Raw genomic sequence first — 19,070 nt, forward strand, 5'->3', positions numbered from 1 at the left:
ACTGTGAATAGAAAATATTTTTTTTAAAATCTGGAAAGTTCCAAAAAGCAAGCCTTGAATTTGCTGCATCCAGACAACTATTTACATAGCATTGACATTGTATTTATAAGTGTTTACATAATATTTACGTTGCATTAGGTATTGTAAGTAATCTAGGGATGGCTTGAGGTATATGGGGAAATGTGCATAGGTTATGTGCAAATGTTACAACCAGGTTACTTATTGCTAATAAACCGTAGGTTTATGCAAATACTATAAAACATATTCCAATGTTTTATATAAGGAACTTGAGCATCTGTGGATTTTGGTATCCATCAGGGGTCCTGGAGCCAATCTTATGTGGACACCATGGGATGACTATATCTAATTCTTATGTTATTATCATGTTTCTGTTCTAGTGAAACAGGGACATTGGCAAAGTATAATTTTTACTCTCTGTGTATAATTTTGGACCAACTCATGAAATAAACAAATAAGGGAGCTTGTTGTGTCAGTTCGTGTGGAAGCCATAGACATAAGACTAAAAAGAGGCACCCCAGCTTGTTATCAGCACTGTTTTAATAATTCTAAAGCCTTTGATATGGTTAAAATGAATAATTACTAATTGTTCATTTTGATTTTTAAAAGATAACCACGTAACAGAACAACTTAAAGAAATGAAAACTTAACAATTGAGATTTTAAAGCAAATCCTTTTGTATCACATTTTCAGCTGTGAGTCTTAATGATTAACTGTCTCAGAGACACCATGCTATAAAATAAGTTGGACTTTTGGATAGAAACCAAGCTGAAAATTAATTTCAAAAAATTGTAAACAATTCCATTTCTTGTGTGATTATACTAATCTCTACTTCCAGTTCTATGTTTCTTTGCTTAACAATTTACTTTGACAATTTTGTAGACAAAATACAACATATATATCAGTGACAATAGTGTAATTTTACATGGAACAGCCTGTTTAATATGCAATGCAGTCTAACCTTATCTCATTGTCTAATTCAGAAAATATCTAAGGCAACGTCTTCTAAAGTGCATCAGCATAAATGTATTCTCCTAGACATTATCACAGTGCTATTTCCTGAAAAGTCATCTAAATCAAAATATATCCACTCAACAAAATTAAAGTCCATTTTAAAAATGGCATTGCAGTACATTTTTAGAGAACTGAATTTTTATTAAGGCAAAGGTGTTAAGTTTACATATTTTCTCCACAGAAAAAGAAAGTGACCACTGGCAACTCTATCAAGACATAGGGTGAGACAAGAGTTCTGTTCATCTTTCCCGTGAATTTATAGAATAAATAAGGGGATTCTTACAAATGTAGGTCTGTTTAGTTTCACAGCTTTCAACTAAATAAACTTCTTTTGATTTGTAGGATAGGCAGGCATGTTGTAGTGGACGTGTAGAAAGATAAAACCTAAAACAGAAGAAATGGCATGGTCTTTATGAAGTCCTATAACAAGCAAATACCAGAGAGAAGAAATATAAAATTTTCATTTTATATATAAATACTTAAAACATAATGTATATGTAATATAGTTGAGTTGAATTTCTATCAGTATCACAGATAAATAAGATCTTTATAAATTTAAAAGTTATTGATTACAGAACCTTAAATATTTAATAAAAATTCAACCAAAGACATAAGAGTCTAAGAGGAAAGAGAGCATGCTGATTATCACTGCTTATAAAGTAGTCAGACAAATTGAAAACAAAATAATAAAAAGCCTACAAATTACAGGTCTCAGTAAATTTCTTCTAGTGTGGAAAATAAACATTTTTAGCCTGCATAGTAAATAGAATGTTAAAAAGCAGAAAGATTTTAGAGATACATCAATGACCTGGAAGTTGGGTTTTATAGGACAGTGTGCTTAAGTGACAAAGTGAGAAGACTTTAAACCATGGTCTGTGCTATGGGCTGAATCGGGTCCCCTGAAAACGCACGTGTTGATTTCCTTCGCTCCAGGACCTCAAAATGTGACTGTATTCAGAGACGGGGCCTTTCAAGAGGTGATCAAAAAAATGAGGTCATTAGGGTGGGATCTATTCAATATGGCTGGGGCCCTTATAAGAGGAAGCTTGGACTTAGACAGTTACAGGGGGATGGCCACAGGTAGACCCATGGGGGTGGGATGTCCATCTGCAAGCCGGCTGGAGGCCCAGGAGCACAGGCTTGGGGGTGGTGCTGTCCCTTCACTCAGACAGTGGGGCCATCTCCTTAGTTTCAGCGGGCTGAGACACCACTACCCAGAGCCAAGGGGTTGGGACCCCTGCCCAGGGACAAGGGGTCAGGGCCACAGTCCTGGTAGGCCTGGAGGACTACATGTGGATATAGAAAGTGTTATGCTTGGTCCTGAAAATCTGATGGCATTTTCTCTGCCAGGTTTCAGACTTGCCTGGGACCCATCACTCCTTTCCTCTTTAGTTTACCTTTAGAATGGAGATTCCTATCCCGAGTCTGTCCTGCCATTGCACTTTGAAAGCACATAATTTGTTGGATTTCACAGATTCACACCTGGGAATAATTTTGCCTCAGGATGAATCATACCTCAAATCTTACCCCTATCTGATTTAGATGTTAGATGAGATTTTGAACTTGGAGTTAATGCTGGGAGGTATTAAGACATTGGGGCCTTTTGGGATGGGGAGAATTATTTTTCACATGAAAAGGACATGCATTTTGGGAGGCCGGAGGCCAGAGTGTTATGGGCTCAGATTGTGTCCCCTCTAGATTTTCTGTGTTGAAGCCCTAACCCCAGCACTTCTGAATCTATTTGGAGATAAGTTTCTTTAAAGAGGTAATTAATAGCACAGGGAACTAGATTCAGTATCTTGTAGTAACTTATGGTGAAAAAGAATATGAAGACGAATATATGTATGTTCCTGTATGACTGAAGCATTGTGCTGTACACCAGAAATTGGCACAACACTGTAAACTGACTATGCTCCAATAAAAATATATTTAAAAGGGGGTAAGTTACAATGAGATCATTGGGATGGGCACTAATCTACTATAGATGGTGGATTATGTAGAAATAGGTATGGAGGGATGATCAGGTGAAGACACAGGGAGAAGACGGCCAAGGAGGGAGGCCTCAGACGGAACCAACCTGTCAACACCTTGATCTTGGCCTTCTAGCCTCGGCACTTGTTCTCACTGAATTTCTGTTGTTCAAGCCAGTCGGTCTTTGATACTTTTGTATGGCAGCCCTGAGACAAGGTGTGAGAAAGTCTCAGGAGAAGGCTAAGGGAGGATTTGAGTTATGTGATCTTCTGGAGACTACAAAGCTGGACATGAGCTTCTACTTAAGTTACTGTCTCTTTTCCCAACTCCCTAAATGTCCTTCAGATTGTGCCTCAGGCACACTTGATTTCTATCGCTTAGGGCCAGTGCAGCAATGAAGCCAGGAGCAGAGAAGGCTGCGTTATGTCAGGCAGATACTTACATGTCAGAGGACAGAATCGAATTATTTTCCCACAGCCAGTGCTTGACAGCTCCATCATAGTAGACTCCAATCCAAAAAAAAAGATTTTAAAGAGAAGAAATTCTAGCAACAAACAAGCACATGCAAATACAAAGTCCCCATTACTGTCTTTTCGCCAAGTGTGTGGGAGTACCTTTTAAAATATTCAACATTACATTTATAGTTGTTCAATTCATCCAGTCCACAAACTCACTAAAGCATGCTTTACTCCAAGACCATTTTTAGAGGCTGATAATACAGCAGTGAACAACACAAACTGCCTTCTCCCATGCGAGGTACAGAAAATAAATAAATATGAGTAAGAAGATAGTGTGGGTTTGGGCACAAGGGAGCAAGGTTTTTGAAAGAATAGAAGTACTCTTACAGATATCTCGAAGATTAATTTTATCCCCAATGTGTATTCTCTGTCTCTTCAGACCCATTACGGAGAGAATCTCTCCTCTATCAGGAGAACTCAGTGGGTATTTTTAACCCAGTACTGATGTACATTGTCAGAGTTAGGGCCATCTCCTCCATCGTCTCACGTAGGGTTCTAGATTCTGATGCAATGATCGCACAGTTTTTTGGACCACAAAGGCTATACCATCGTGGTGCCGGCTACACCAGGCTTTTCCCCCTCTGAGCTAGTCCTTGTAATAACTATCTGCTTCTAAATGTATTCTTTACACATATTTTTTCACCAAGGGCATTCTAACTATTATTTCAAAATATATCTTTCCTCTTTACATAATACATAGATCTGATGCTACGTTTTGCGTATGAAAATTGAAACAAGGTAAACTAGTGATGCCTTTCAACCATGCGTCTAGGACTGAAGTCAGATAAATATAAATGACTCCTCAGCTTAATTCAGTGGATCAACGTCACACATTTCACACACTGTTACGATGCTCAAAGCAACAACTTACCATCTCCTCCCTGTTCATATTTATGAGACTGGAATTTAGAGACGAACAGGCACATTGGCTCTCTGTCCACGTTAACTCTTCCTTGGAGAAGTAGTAACAACTACATCTGAACCAAACCCAGTTCTTTGGACAAGAATGACCGCACGGTTCCAGGCAAAGACTCTCCATCGCTGCATTGAAACAAATGCACAAAGTCTGATTCTGTTGATTGTTTTGTTAAAGACACACCTTGCAAACAGAAGTATACTTTTTGTCATTAGAATAACGTTCTATAAAGACAACAAAAATTACTCATAATAAAATTGTAAGTTCAAAATGAAAAAAATTCTTTTTTATTTTTTTTCCAAATTGTTGCCATGTATTGGGTGTTGGGCCCTTTATATGCCATGTAACGCAGGTGAACTCGGATCTGTTCATCTAAGAGTAGCTGAACGATTGGTTTTCATACTTCCTTACTGTTACCACATTTGGGGACTGGACTATCTTCACCTTACATCTTTATTAGATTTAATTGTTTTTGAAATTTTGTCCTTCTGCTACAAACTAAACCTCTCCAAAAATTTGTTCTCACATCAGGTAATTCTGTCCCCCTACAAACCTATGAAATCTTACAAGAATTTCTAAAAAAAAAAAAAAACAACAAACAAGAAACCACAAAACCTTATCTCTGTCCTCTTGTATTTCAGTTGGTTATACATAAACCTCTGTTTTGCAAGACTGTAAGTTATTTAATGGCTGGGACTCTGTCATATTTTCTATTACACATACAGAGTAACCTGCCCAGAGAAATCTCTATGTTTGTGGACCCAACACAATAATCCTTTAAAATCAGTGTAAGAAATCAGGCTACAGGAGGTGACCATAGCCCAGTGGTAGAGCATGTGCTTCGCATGCACGAGGTCCTGGGCTCAGTCTCCAGTATCTCTATTAAAAGAAACAAAAAAAAAGACGAAAGAAAGAAATTAGGCTTAAACCACTGCCTACCTTCCTGCTGGACTGTGAGAGGTGGTTGTTCCGAAGATGCTGAAAAAATAACCACATATCATGGGTGGATCTTCCTTTAAATTGAAACATCAAAATGAAATAATCGAAGACTACATTCCATAAGAGTAAATCAGCGATTTTCAAGAAAACGAAAAGGGAAGAATTTCGATGAGGTAAAATTGCTCTGAGCCAGGATCTGCTTCACATGTTCTAAGAAATAAGTAACTCTCTCAAAGGGAAGGCAGGTTGGAAGACTCTATAGTCACTTACAGTTGGCAGTAAAAACAGCCACTGCGATGGTGACGGCCATTAGGAGCAGGCATGTGACACCCAGCACACCAGAAATCCACCTCCACGGAAGAGGGGAGATGCTTCCGGAGAGAACTGGAAACACAAGCAGAATCAAAACCAGAAGGAATCGTTGGAGCAAGATGACAGGGCAAATAAACATAAGGCTTAGAGAGTACTTTACAGTTAAGAACTCATCAAATACGTGTTAATTCTTGATTCTCACAAGCCTGTAGAATATTTTTACCCAATTTTAGATAATAATGAAATAACTGACGTAAAAATCTCATTTTTTACGTAGGCTTTTTGCCTAAGATAACAATTAATTCATAGCAGAAGAGAGTCCCTAAGTCACTAATTCTGCCTCCAAATCTTACTCTTCTATTTCATCCTTCTCAACCAAAAGGAAGGAAGGAAGGAAAGAAGGAAGGAAGGAAGGAAAAAAATAAGTAAATTGAACAAGAAAACTACAAAATCAGAACAGCCACTGCTTCATTTAGGCACTGAGTCCTTCCCTACTTGAAAAGTAAAAGTGGCTACATTTTAGCTTAGGAAGTCAACAGATATCATGTGTTTATCCTTCTTGCTCCCACACTTATTCCCTCTCTTCCTTAACTCAGTGAACACACATTAAGGTGCACAATGTGTCATGCGAGTGTGAGAACCAGCGATGGAGGGACATGGAAAGAATGAGACGCTGCCTCCACCCTCGATGGAGTGGTAAGTCCACCAGCTGGAGACAATCGGAAGATCAGAATCAATAAAATGCCAGCTTAATTTTGTCATTCCAACTTTAGAACATTAAATATCTTAAAAAAAAAAAAACTTCGAGGGTCACCTATATATTTCATACTACCTTCCTTCCTTCCACTGAACTTCCTCTTCTGTATTATTAAGACACTCAGCCCTTGACCTGTGTTCTCAGTCAATATCACTGCTGTGCTTTAAACACCCATGTAGACATACTGGTGGGTCACCTGGGTGATGGCACTGATGCTAACTGCTCACTTTCCGTTTCTTATGCCTCCTTAACTGTTCCACTCAGCTGAATCAAATTCTGCCTTCTCTCCTGGGTCTGGGTTACAGATATCTGATGAAGGAAGTCAAACAGCCAGGTACTAATTCACATCAAGGTCTTAAACTTCACCTTGATTCCCAGTGGCATTTGACAATGTTTTATTCTTGGTCAATTTCTCTCATGTTTAGCACCAGTTTTGTTTTTGCTTTTTCTGTTGTTGTTGTTTTTAAATCCACCGCTGCCTATTAGTCATCTCTTCTATGGAAAAGGAGGGAAGATCAAGACTAATAAGCTAAAATTTTTGTTGAGGAAATGTTAAAGGCTTAGGTTCCATTTCATTGGTAGAATATTTCCAGTGACATAGAAGCGTCCCACAGGGCCCTTCTCAGGATCCAAAGGTAACTTTTATCCCTTTTTCTATTGCCACTAAATAATTTTGCTGAATTTAAACTTCATATTATAAAATGATACAGTCTATGAGTTCATTATATAATACTAAATGGAAACTATAAATGAAGAACATAAAAGAATAAGTCCAGAATTATATCTACAAATGACAAACAACAGCTTTATGGGTGACTTCCAAAATGTCTTCTTGTCTGTATTTTTAACATTTTCTCTAATGCACATGTATTCACTTAGTCAAAAACAATGTAACTATTATAATCTCGTTTTTTAGAAGTGAAATACTCACTTGGAATTTTACTATCAATTTAAAACAAATTTACAAAAAAAAAAAACAACCTGTGCTTTCCAACTCTTCCAAACTTCATTCTTCCTTTAAAGTCTAAATCAATTCTCACTTTAGCAGTGAGGTTTCTAAAGAATCCAATTTATCTTTTAAATTATTAATAGTATTTTCCATTTGGCCTTTGCCATTATCTGCATTAAATTGACTTTAAAATTTTTGCTTGTATTATTCACTCTCTAACTAGATTTAGAAACAAGTTTTTGTATCTCTCTAGTGCATAGCATAAATCAGGGTATAATTTTAGACATTCTCTACCTGTTTATTGAATACTCAGTTATAATGTAGCTTACCTTTGTCATTGAAATCTTCTGCTACCTTTTTGTGCTGTCTCTTACAAAGTTTCTGGTGTTTCAGCTCCTTCTTGGTTAATTGCAATTCATTTGTACCAAATTTAGGCTTGGTATTATTTTTTGGTGTGTGCCTCTGCTGAGAATCTTGTTTTAGTGTGGTATAAATTATGGGCTCCACATTCATCTCTATATATATTAAAAAAAGCTGTAAAGAAGGCATATTATAACAAAGAGAGATGAAACAATAATATAAAATCTCAGTTGATAAGTAGATATACCTATTACATTTTCTGGAAGCATGTTCTCAACACTTTGAAATCCCAAGCACAGGAAAACATGCCACCACGAATATAGAAGTAAAGGAATAAGAGAATCCAGAAGAGTTAAGAGCTACTTAACCAAGTCTTAAAAGGAAAGTAATTATTTACTTTGATACAGAATTTAAAAATTAATTCGAGGTCTGCAATGAAGTCATCTCCAAAAATTCCAAGGCTGTTTCTGTCTAACGTCATTGCAGTTTGCCTCTTGAAACTGAATAATAAAAGACAGAGTTGCTGTTCCACTACTATTAGAAATTGAGATGTTATGTTTATTAGCTCTGATCCCCACTGCACGATTCCTGATTAAAACACAAAGTTAACAATTTCACTTTTCCTAAGTGACTCCTTCATTAACAACATGACTGATAAACATCTTTTCTATTATTTTACAGTTGAAGTAAGACCACACCCCATATGTTTGCAGAGCCTGCTAACTTACTAGCTTCTTTCTATGTTTTATATTCTCTCTCCTTCTTATTAAAAAGTAAGTAAACAAAATCGATTAAATACCGAAGTAGCTAAAATGTAAAAGTTTGAAGAATTTGGTTGTAAATTATTGTTTAATATTGGCTGTCAGCTTCAGTGCTGGCAAAACACTGATCAGAACAAGTCACGTATTTGTCAGTGTTCAAATACTTTCAATTTAAACTTCTCAGAGAAACTGTATTTATTTTAAAAGATTACTAGACATACATTAAAGATTTGGGACTAACATACTCCAATAAAGCAAAACTTTGATATGTTGAAGTCTGAAAAAATATTATACTTAATGTTTAATTTTTTATTTAAAAATGTCCAAAAAATAGAAATAGCGCAAAGAATTGTCTACTGGTTACGCCTTCCAGGAACTGGAGGAGGGAGGATTACAAGGGGACCAGAAATGGTAAAACATACCTGGAGTGAGGAGGGAACTCCTTGTGCTAGAATTAGTATGTGTGAGTCTCAGGAAACAGGACCTGGTAACTTGGCACAGAATTGGAAACTGTGTGCCTCAACAGAAAAACTACAGCTGTGCAAAGTTTCATTAACCAACAGGAAACTTTACTCCTTTTTTTTTTTTTGCATTTGTCCTTAGCACCCACATACTGGTGAGATAACCTCACTTCCTGTGACCTAGGTTGCTTAGGAAAACTATTACACACTTTTTATTTTAAGCCATTCTAAATAATAGGCTTTGTGAACTGAAAAGAAAGCATTGCTGAGATCAAATCTTCCTTTCCAATAAGTGGCGTTTCACTAAGGTTTTACCATATTTGTCTCTCTGGAGCCACGAGTCAAGTTAGATTAAGTCATCATGGCAAGATAAAAACTCGTGTTTATACTTAAATTTGATATGTGGAGACAGAGAAATTATATTTATTTTGTTTATCAAAGTTCTCTTTGGGATGTACATCTGATAAGTTTCAGTCCTTTATTCATTAATTTCCTTCAAAAATAATAGCTAAAATGTTACCTCCTTAAATGTGTTGATTCACTAATACACATAATAGAAATTAGCACATGATTGTCATGCATGTGATAGAGAGATGGAGAGACAGAGTCGCCTGTGAAATCCAAGGACAAGAAAATGCCTGGTGTGTTGTACGTGCTGAATAATTATCTGTTGATTCATCCAAAGAATAAATGAAACAGCTGCACAAATACGTATTTACCAACTGTATAAGCAGTGCTTAGGAAATGATAGGATGCTATGGAATATTTCAGAAGAAAAACTGAACTTTTACAGAGTTGGGAAAAGCTTTTCTAAGAAAGGGATGCTTAAGTTGAGCTAAAGATAAAAAGTTGCATTAATTAGTTAAGGGAGAATAAAGGGGTAGTTGTGATCCAGGTGGAATAATGTATATATATAACCTTTGGAGGGACAGCAGAGGAAGAATGGCATGAATAAAACAGGAGAGGCAAAAGAAAGATTATGCAAAATCATATTTAATGCTTTAGACTTTATCTTAAATGTATAGGAAATCATAAACTTTCTTCTAACAAATCAATGTATGTTCACGCTGGCGTTTCCAAAGATGTACTCTGGTTTCAGGGTAGAGACTATTTTAGCAGGGTCCATCGTGGATGTGTGAAGACTAGTTAGAAGGGTATGGTAATCAGTAAGCAGGTTGCTGTGGAGGTGAAGAGAAGTGGATGGATTCTAGAGATATTTCAAATTTTAATTAGATGTGATTTGACAATTAGTTAGAAACGGTGGGAGGCTGAAATGGAGAACCAGGGTACCAGGACAGGACAATTAGGTCTGTGGTTCTTTTGATTAAAACAGTGATAGTAGAGGGGAAACACTTTTTACAATAAGAGACATGGTTTCATTGCTGTTACATTTAAACATCCAAGTGGAGATGTCAAGTAGACAATTCAATATGCAAATCCGAAGCGCAAATAAACCTCTGGGAAATGATTCCTGCCACAAGTGTGAATAAGATGTCCTAAGGGAGCCTAGGACAGAATCTCGAGGAACCCCGCGCATTGGTAAGCCAAGAAGACACTAAATGGCCAAGGTCTACTAAGGCAAAAAGCCCTCAATATGCCAGAGAGCAATTAGGAGAGAGTGTGTGAGGAAGCTAAGGGATCTGGGCGTTTCAAAGAGAATTTTCAACTGCACTGAATGCCAACAAAAGTACATACAATGTATTGTCCAAACTGGGACGCTTTCTAAAACGAAAGGGTATTTTAGTAGGCCGTTTTAACAGGCATATGCCTGGATTGTCTTGAGAAAATTGGGACCATCTGGGATACTGTGTACATAAGGTGACTATCCTATTGAAATTTTTCAAACTTCTCTCTGAATCCAGTGATGTATGTCACCGATTGTCTTAATTATTGCAGTGGATTTTGAAGGACAAAACCATTTTGGAAAGGGTTGATATCTAACTGGGAAGTGCAAAAAAGATGAAAAGACTCATTGGAAGTTTGTGGTTATGAAACAGTGAAGACCAAAACCGGAGCAGCAGAGCAAGGGGCCAGTCGTGCCTCCCAAAGACAGCTGCAGCAGCATCTCTCGTCATTGCTCCACTGCAACTTAACCTCGCAAATCCCCGTTGCGGGGTGGAGTCTGTTTCTCTACTTCACTGAATACGGGAGGGCCTGTGACCACCTTTACTAATCACGCAACGCAGGAGAGATGCTGTGACCGTTCTGAGAGGAGCCACTAACTGGACAATCAGCTTCCACATCCTGCCACTCAGAATTCAGTGACGTAAGTAGATCATGGCTGGATTACACTTAGCATGAGCCATTCCTCTTTAACTGAAATTATCATTAAGAAATGAGTTACTTTATCTAAAATATATATAAATATTTAAAAAGCCACTACCTTTTTTTGTAAGAATATTCTCACAGAGTCAAATTATAATATATGTAACTTAGTGGATACAATTAAATTTATTCACTAAGTTATCATGCTGAGCAAAATTGTCTAATCAATAGAACATTATTGACAGAGTCTTATGGTTTTGATGGAATCTGGTAGAAAATTTTCTAGGGCCAAATTCTCCCATCCGAGATCTCTAGTGTATGTGTTGTTATGGTCGAACCACATACATCTGCCAAGCAGTGGCTTAATTCATTTCTGACTTCAAGGGCTTGAAGCCTCATAAACTGACAGATAGTAAGTGAGTGGGTGTCCTGGTTTTAAGTGGGGGCTTGTAGGTCCTTGAGCCTGATGCGCAGTTCCTAATCGATGACTGATTTCTAGTTCTCAGTCCTCAGGTTGCTCCCTGGTGATCTGTTCAGACGTTTGTTTACTTTCTTTCTTCCCTTTTCTTTGACACTCAAGGAAAATAACAGTATCCAGATCTTTCACATTGTTTCTTATTTACTCATTTTCATTTGAGTAAATTATTCATTAACAACTAGATAGTGTAATGGATAATTGCTTTGGATTTTGGGGGAGAGACAGTATTGAACACGTGTCCTTGCTCAAAACTAAACTTGAGGTTGGGCATTACTTCCTGTAATGCGTTTCAGTTAACAGTCGTGGATAATTGTGTTAATCATTGTAAAATATAAAATTGCTCATTTATTCCCCACCATACAAGAAAATGAGTGCAGCATTGACAATCCAAATGCCAAGATTTCAGAAGACAAATCAAAATGGAGAATTGAACGAGAAATTAAAATCAGCACTTTTCTCCCATTTTCTCTCATTGCTCTCATTGGACTAGAAGCTGGAGGAGGGTCATCCTTCTCCTTAGTGAAAAACTGAGCAAGAACAATAAGGCAGCATTCTAGCCGGTTCCCAGAGCAGTGTCTCCAGTTGAACAAGAGGGGTGGAATGACCAGCAACAGTCAGCCACTCACATTGTGACGTCAGGCGTTCAAAAATGCAAAAAGAACTTCCAGATACAAGTAGGTTTTTAGAAAATGCACACAAATATTTAGGAATAAGGGCACATCATGCCTGCAGCTTACTTTAAATAGTACAGGGAAAACACTTATATATATACATATAATATATATAATACCATATATATTATATATATACCATATATATATACATTCGTGTGTACATATATAACAGACACACAGTGATAAAGGCAGACTTAAAGTTCCCTCCAGCTCAACTAGACCTTATATAGGTTTCTTCCACAATATTGGCCCCTGATCTCCCTTTTCTTAAAAGATTTACCTTAGAAAACTTGCAACTGTAAATTTCTTTTTCTGCCCCCTTGAGATGTAATTCTTCTCCCAGCCTCTTGCCAGTTTGACAGCCCAAGAATGTCTTTCTCAAGGACCTGGGAGACATTTCTTTGACGTGTAATCATCAAGAAAGATAGTGTCTTTATTTTCCAGTGTCTCTGTTAGGAGGGTGGGAGCCTAATTCAGTAAGTGCCAATCAGCAAACACGGATGGGCTAACACATTGACCAACCCTCTCCTAACATCCTCCAGTATTTTCCCCAGCTCACCCCAGCTCGTAAAAACTCTCCCCTCTTCTGTTTCCCCTGGAGCTGAATTCACTATCACTCCCCTTCTGCAATAGTTTTGAATAAAGTCTCCCTGACCTGTGTAACTTGTTCAATTAACATTTGAGGGTTCTGGGTTAAGGTTAGCCACTAATCCCTTATACAACTTTTCACAACTTTTTCTGGAAGTCTGAAATTATTATTATTTTTTTATAAAAGTAAAAATCTCTCCCTTATTGAGCTTACTTGTTAGTTAAAAAACTAATTAAAAAAAGAATCAATATTTCTTCAGTAAACGATTTTCTATATAAACTGTAACACAGATTAACTTAATAATGGATGTGGTAAATTTACTATTTATGGAAAAATTTCAGCCTATAAATGAAAAGGGAATGATTGAATTAAAATATCACTATTTGCCACATGTCATGAGTTAATAGATGAAGTTAGTATTATTATATTTATGATGTGATCTGTGATTAGTACATCTTTGATGTTATTACTGTAAAGATTACGACTTGCTGAAGGCTCAGATGATGGTTAGCATGTTTTACCAATAAATTATTTTTAATTAAAGTATATACATTGTTTTAGATAAAATGCTACTCCATACTTAATAGACTACAGCGTACTGTAAACATAACTTTTATCTGCACCGGGAAGCCAAAAAATTCATGTGATTTGTTTATTGCAATATTTCCTTTATTGCTGTGGTCTGGAACCGAACCTGCAGTATTTCCAAGGTGTGTCTGTAACTGCATTCTTAGATATGGATCACTGTTAATTTTTTGAACAGAGGCATTTCCATGTGTCTGAGATGAGTGTTAGTATTTTATCTAGATTCTGAAAGAGACACTAGAAAGTCAGAATAACAATTTAAGATGTGTAATGCATCTCCCTGTTTTGGGAGAGGATTTTTTAAAAGTTGACCATGAACAAGATGATCACGTAGTTCCATCTGGTCCTAAGAGTCTGTGGTCTTTGTTTATGGAAAGGTTATCCATTCTTTTATTAGTGACAAATGGGAAAATGATCCTCGCAGCCAGTGGCAAGTCAAGCTACAGTTATTAAATGGATCTAGCCCGCCACCTTGTGGCTATAAGTGCAATGAACATAATTGTTTCAGAAACCTAGCTGTGACTGAGCAGGTGGAGGCGGGGTTTAGGGGCTGTCTTGCAAGTTAGCTCATCAAAGTCGTTCAGTCAGATCAAAATAGCATCAGAGTCACTGCGGACAGAAGACGGGTGGCTTATTTCCTTGAAGATGTGCAAGAGCCTCTACCAGAGCCTCTCATGCTAGCGTCTCCGCTGTCTGCAGCAGAAATCGCATTCATGGATTGGGATTGTCTTAGATTCTGCAGCATTGCAAGAACTGATGCAGAAGGAAATATCAATTTGCCAAGAATTATTCTACATCTGTTACTTACTAGGAAAATGAAGCACATTCAGAAGAGAAGTTCCTATTCACTATCTTGTAGTGATCTGTAATGAAAAAGAGTATGAAAGCGAATGTACGTATGTACATGCATGACTGAAACATTATGCTTACACCAGACATGGACACATTGTAACTGACTATACTTCAATTTAAAAAGAAGAGAGAGAGAAGCTCCTGTTTCCAGAGCTACCGGTACCAATGAGTTTGTTAGACATAGAGCATCCAGCTGAGTCATTCAGGACCCTGGCTACAGGCATGGCTTGAGGAGTTTGTAAAAAGCTAAAATGCCCAGACCCTCCCCTATGTCCTCTCCAGGAGTGATGCTGAAGTGGGGCCCTGGTATCAGTGGTTTATAAAAGCTCACCACTGATGCCAAAGTAGCCGGGATCGGAAACACCATGTAATTTAAACCCATTCAGTGAGTGGTATGGTGATCTTAATTGCACGTGGTTCTAAAAACCCAGGTTCTTTTTGTTTAAGAATAACCCCCCCCAATATAGCAGTCATATGCAGATGACAACAAACCAGTATTATCCAAGTTTTTAATGATAGATTAAATAAAAGAAACCCAAAGTTTTTCTTGAGTAGGCCCCAATAAATCTGTTCTACCAAAATTAAAAATAAAATCCCAAATGATGGTCTCCAGGTTTTCATTCCTTTTCAAGCCTAGATACATCTTACTGTGGACATGACTAAACTGTTTAGCAAGTATAATACTTTACCTAGTGGTTCCCAAGATTCCATTTGTATGCACAAAATCTTGTTTAAACCGCTCAGAAATTCACATTACTAAATTTGAAGTGATGAGTAGAAATCTCCCGTATTTAACCACCCATCCAGACGAATTGGATGCTGGTGACTTCATGCATCTCACAGAAATATTGCTTAGTCATATCACACAACCTGCTAATTCACTGAGGGTGTGGGGCGTGTTTTATTCAGATAAGGAGTGTTCAGATATTTATTTTCTACTACAGGGTTCCTCAAAGTGTGGTCCTTGAACCAGTAGCTTCTGCATAAGCTGAGAATTTCTTAGAAATGCAAATTCTAGCCCCACTCTACACCTATAGAATTAGAAACTCTTAGGGGTGGGGCCCCTGAAAGTCTTTTAACCGGCCCTCCAAATTTGGATGCACTCTTAAATTTGAGCATCATTGGTTTCCTCACACAACCCCATCCTCCTTGGTAGCTTTTTTTTTTTTTAATTGAAGTCTTGTCAGTGCTCAATGCTGTGTTAGTTTCTGGTGTACAGTATAATGATTTAGTTATACATATATGTATATTCATTTTCATCATCTTTTTTATTATAGGCTATTATAAAGTATTGAATATTGTTCCCTGTGCTATACAGTGGGATTGTGTTGTTTATTTTATATACAGTAGTTAGTATCTGCAAGTCCTGAACTCCCAATCTGAGCATATTTCCTCATTAAAAATTAGAAAGGGAACACTTATCCAGGATACAGAGTCACAGCTATGCTTGAAGCTTTATCTCAGTTGCTCAACACCCACAGCTGGAGTTGGCAAGACTTCTAATTTATGGATAAGAAAACAGAGAAGGGTGACCAAGCTTGCCTAATGCGGATCCATTGGACACAAACCCTTTGGCAGTGTTTCCTCATCTGCAAATGTTGGATAATGGCTCCATGATTTTGTCGTAAGGATTAAATAAAGCAATGGAGTTGGGAAGGTCTGTAAAAGGTGAACGTATGTTGTCTGTATTGTCTCCGTGGTTTGATGGGTTGAGTGGAAGTGATGCACCCAAACCGGGCACGCAGGAGGGGAAGGCGCTCCTGGGATGCAGGACACCGGGGCCAAGGGCATCCTCCCCTGAACACAGTGCTTTAGTCATTTCATTTCTGCTTGGGTGGTATAAGCAATAATGGGTGGGAGTTAGATTTGTTAATGTGTGTGCAGCACGATGAATCTATGTCTGGACATTTTATAATTGTTTAGCAAAAAAAAAAAGGATTTTAAAAAAGATTCATGTTGATTCTAGCCTGGTAAGACTGAAAAATGTTCCAGCTACTCAGTCCTGCGTCTGGGTTTTACCTGCTGCTGATGGAAAAGGATCATCTTGGAAGATAAATAGCAGCCACCGCCATCCAGAAAAGACAGTCCTCGAGAACAGCTTATCCAGAAGGGAGAGAGCCCCCCCACTCTTGGCTGTATTTCCCATCAAGTCTGAGAACTGGCTTTAGAGACGCGCAGCTCAACATACGCCTGACTCATTTCCCGACTCATGGCGTATCCTGCATTTGCCAATATTCATTTGCCCTGCCAGTATTACTGATGAATAAAAAAAATGAAATACTGCCCAACATTACTGACGAATAAAAAGATGAAACCCTAGATTATTCCTGCCAGCCACCCCAGATCACTGCCATTTTAGTTTTAAACAAAACTTATGCCCAACAGGCAATCATGCTGTTTAATAGTTTGCAAAGGATTTATTCAATATGCACAGCCTGTGATGTCATTATCATATCTGACTGGAAGCTCAGAATTTCCTTTACACAGAAAGTAAACTGGCTCATGTCGCAGAGCTAGTTCAGCGACAGAGCTAGGAGTCCAGTCTTAGGTCCTGTCTGCAGACCTCTCTCTAGTAAGCTCTGAGGTTTCCCAAAGTTCCTGGAGTGGCCCTTCTGTAACTTGTGCTTTCATGGATAATTTAGTTCTTAGTTCCTTAGTCCTGGAACTGAAACCTTCAGTCATATCAGAAGCTGTAATTCTTTCCCGATATTTTCAAGCATCAACTCTAGGCCAGGCTCTGTTATGACCAGTTGGTGTAAATCAGTGAACAAAATAACAGTTTCTGCCTTGGTGGAGAGCAGACACTCAATCTGAGAAAACGGCGGAGGGTGACCAGCGCTCAGCAAACAGCACAGAAGCCGAGCCAGGTGGGGACAGGCGGGGGCGGCGAGGGGGCGGAGGGGGTTGAAATACTGAGGAGCTGGTGCCCGGCGTGGCCCGAGTGGGCAGCTGAGCCGAGGCCCGAAGGAGGTGGGGAGTTAGCCAGCGTTAGCCCCTAAAACGTGGCTTAATTCTACTTGACTCTCTGAATCCAAAGAAAACAGTCACCACGCTTTGATGGCATGAGATCAGGACACTGTGAGCCTGCGAGACGTGTGGCAGAGGATGGGTCTCCACCCCCACCCAAGGGCACAGCACCCCGTTAGGCAAGTTTTTGCTGCTAAACACCTCTGAACGGAGGCCCCGAGGACCTGAAATAAATACACTGCAGTGTTGAAAATAGAACTGTCCAAACAGAAGGTCCAGACTGGGGACTAGACTCCCAGAGAGCGACTGGGGTGTTGTGTTTGTCACTGCTGAAGTGCGTGCGCCCCTGCACGGTGGCAGGTGGAAACGACACTGGACTCCTTCCAGGGGGCCTCGCTTCCTGTCACTTCAACCTTTGAAAACCATCTGGCGTCTGTATTTACAAAGTACAAAGTGCCCTTTAACTGGAAGAATAAAAGTAAAGCAAATACGGGTCTAGGACACAACAGGGCAAACAGACTGACCAGGTCTTGCAGCTCTGGGGACAAGGACTCTACATGTTTTTTGTTTGGGGGCTGGGGCGTTGGAAGCATGAGAAAAACAAGGTCTGGAGCCTTGAGTCATCTGGAGGGGCCCCGCGCCGACAGCCAGGTAAACACGGGCGGGGTGAGGAAGGAAGCAGTGACTCGGCGCTGCCCTGAAAGGGACCAGCCGGACCCAGAGCCACTCAAGGACGAAGGGGACCAGTCTCTGAAAATAGCTGGTGGTTTCATGCAGCAAAAACACAATGAAACGAAGAGGAATGCTTGGAGCTTATTCAAATTTGTCAGAGTCAAAATATCTCCCAAAGGAAAAACAGCTAGGAAGAGTAACCAGCTTTGTGTACAGTAAAAAAGAGGATGGAGTCAGTTCATCAACTAACTTATTTTCCAGAAGTGCCTGATTTGTGATGACAGCTAACTTGGTGCTGTATCCACAGGCCAGTGTACACGGCCCCACCCCGCAACTGACACACAAAACCTCACAATCATACTGCATTTATTACACTGGGTGGTTCGGGACACAAATACAACGTAGAATTGTGTGCTTCATAAATGCAAGTTTATTTCTCAAGTTCCATGGCAACTGGCAATAACTGATAATATTAGGTCCAATGGGCAAACGCAACAAGGCAGAGGCCTCGGGCACCAGCCATCTCTGGGGATAGCCAGTCACGCAGCCACGGCAGGGAGCCCCCTGGAGTTGTGCGAGGCACTGCACCTGTCTGCCTGGTTACCACTATCCACCATTTAGCCACGGTTTGTTTAGTTCTTTTGCCATCTTATTTCTGACTTCACAATACAGTCTATAAACTTTGTTTTTTAAGTGCACAATGCTTTAAAGGAAGAAAACAATTCTGCACTGGGGAGGAAAACGGAATGAAGCATTAGCGTCTGCTGTCCAGGAGTGGTCTTCTGGTCTCCACCCACACCGGGTGCGAGCCATGCCGGGACTCGGGCTGGGTACCAGGACAGCACAGACTCTCTCTCTCTCGGTGGGAATAAGCTTCCTTTTTTATACTAAGCGTAAGAGTGACCATGTACTATTTTGTCCTTTGGGGAACGTGTGACAGCGAGATAAGGAACCATTAGTAAACCAGTCAGGACAATGAGCCTAAGTCAAGACGACCTGGCAAAGCTAGATG

General features: G+C 39.1%; 1 protein-coding gene across 1 annotated transcript; it reads right to left on the reverse strand.

Annotated features, from left to right (window-relative positions):
• Positions 1–1,271: 1,271 nt before the first annotated feature.
• LOC107033137 (killer cell lectin-like receptor subfamily E member 1) lies at positions 1,272–7,907 on the reverse strand. The gene is given in 7 exon segments (XM_072954416.1): positions 1,272–1,416; positions 3,446–3,525; positions 3,527–3,547; positions 4,393–4,562; positions 5,377–5,450; positions 5,643–5,760; positions 7,724–7,907. Coding segments are annotated over 7 exon segments (792 nt in total).
• Positions 7,908–19,070: the final 11,163 nt, after the last annotated feature.

The sequence above is a fragment of the Vicugna pacos genome, chromosome 34 (assembly GCF_048564905.1).
Source record: "Vicugna pacos chromosome 34, VicPac4, whole genome shotgun sequence".
Lineage (NCBI taxonomy): Eukaryota > Metazoa > Chordata > Mammalia > Artiodactyla > Camelidae > Vicugna > Vicugna pacos.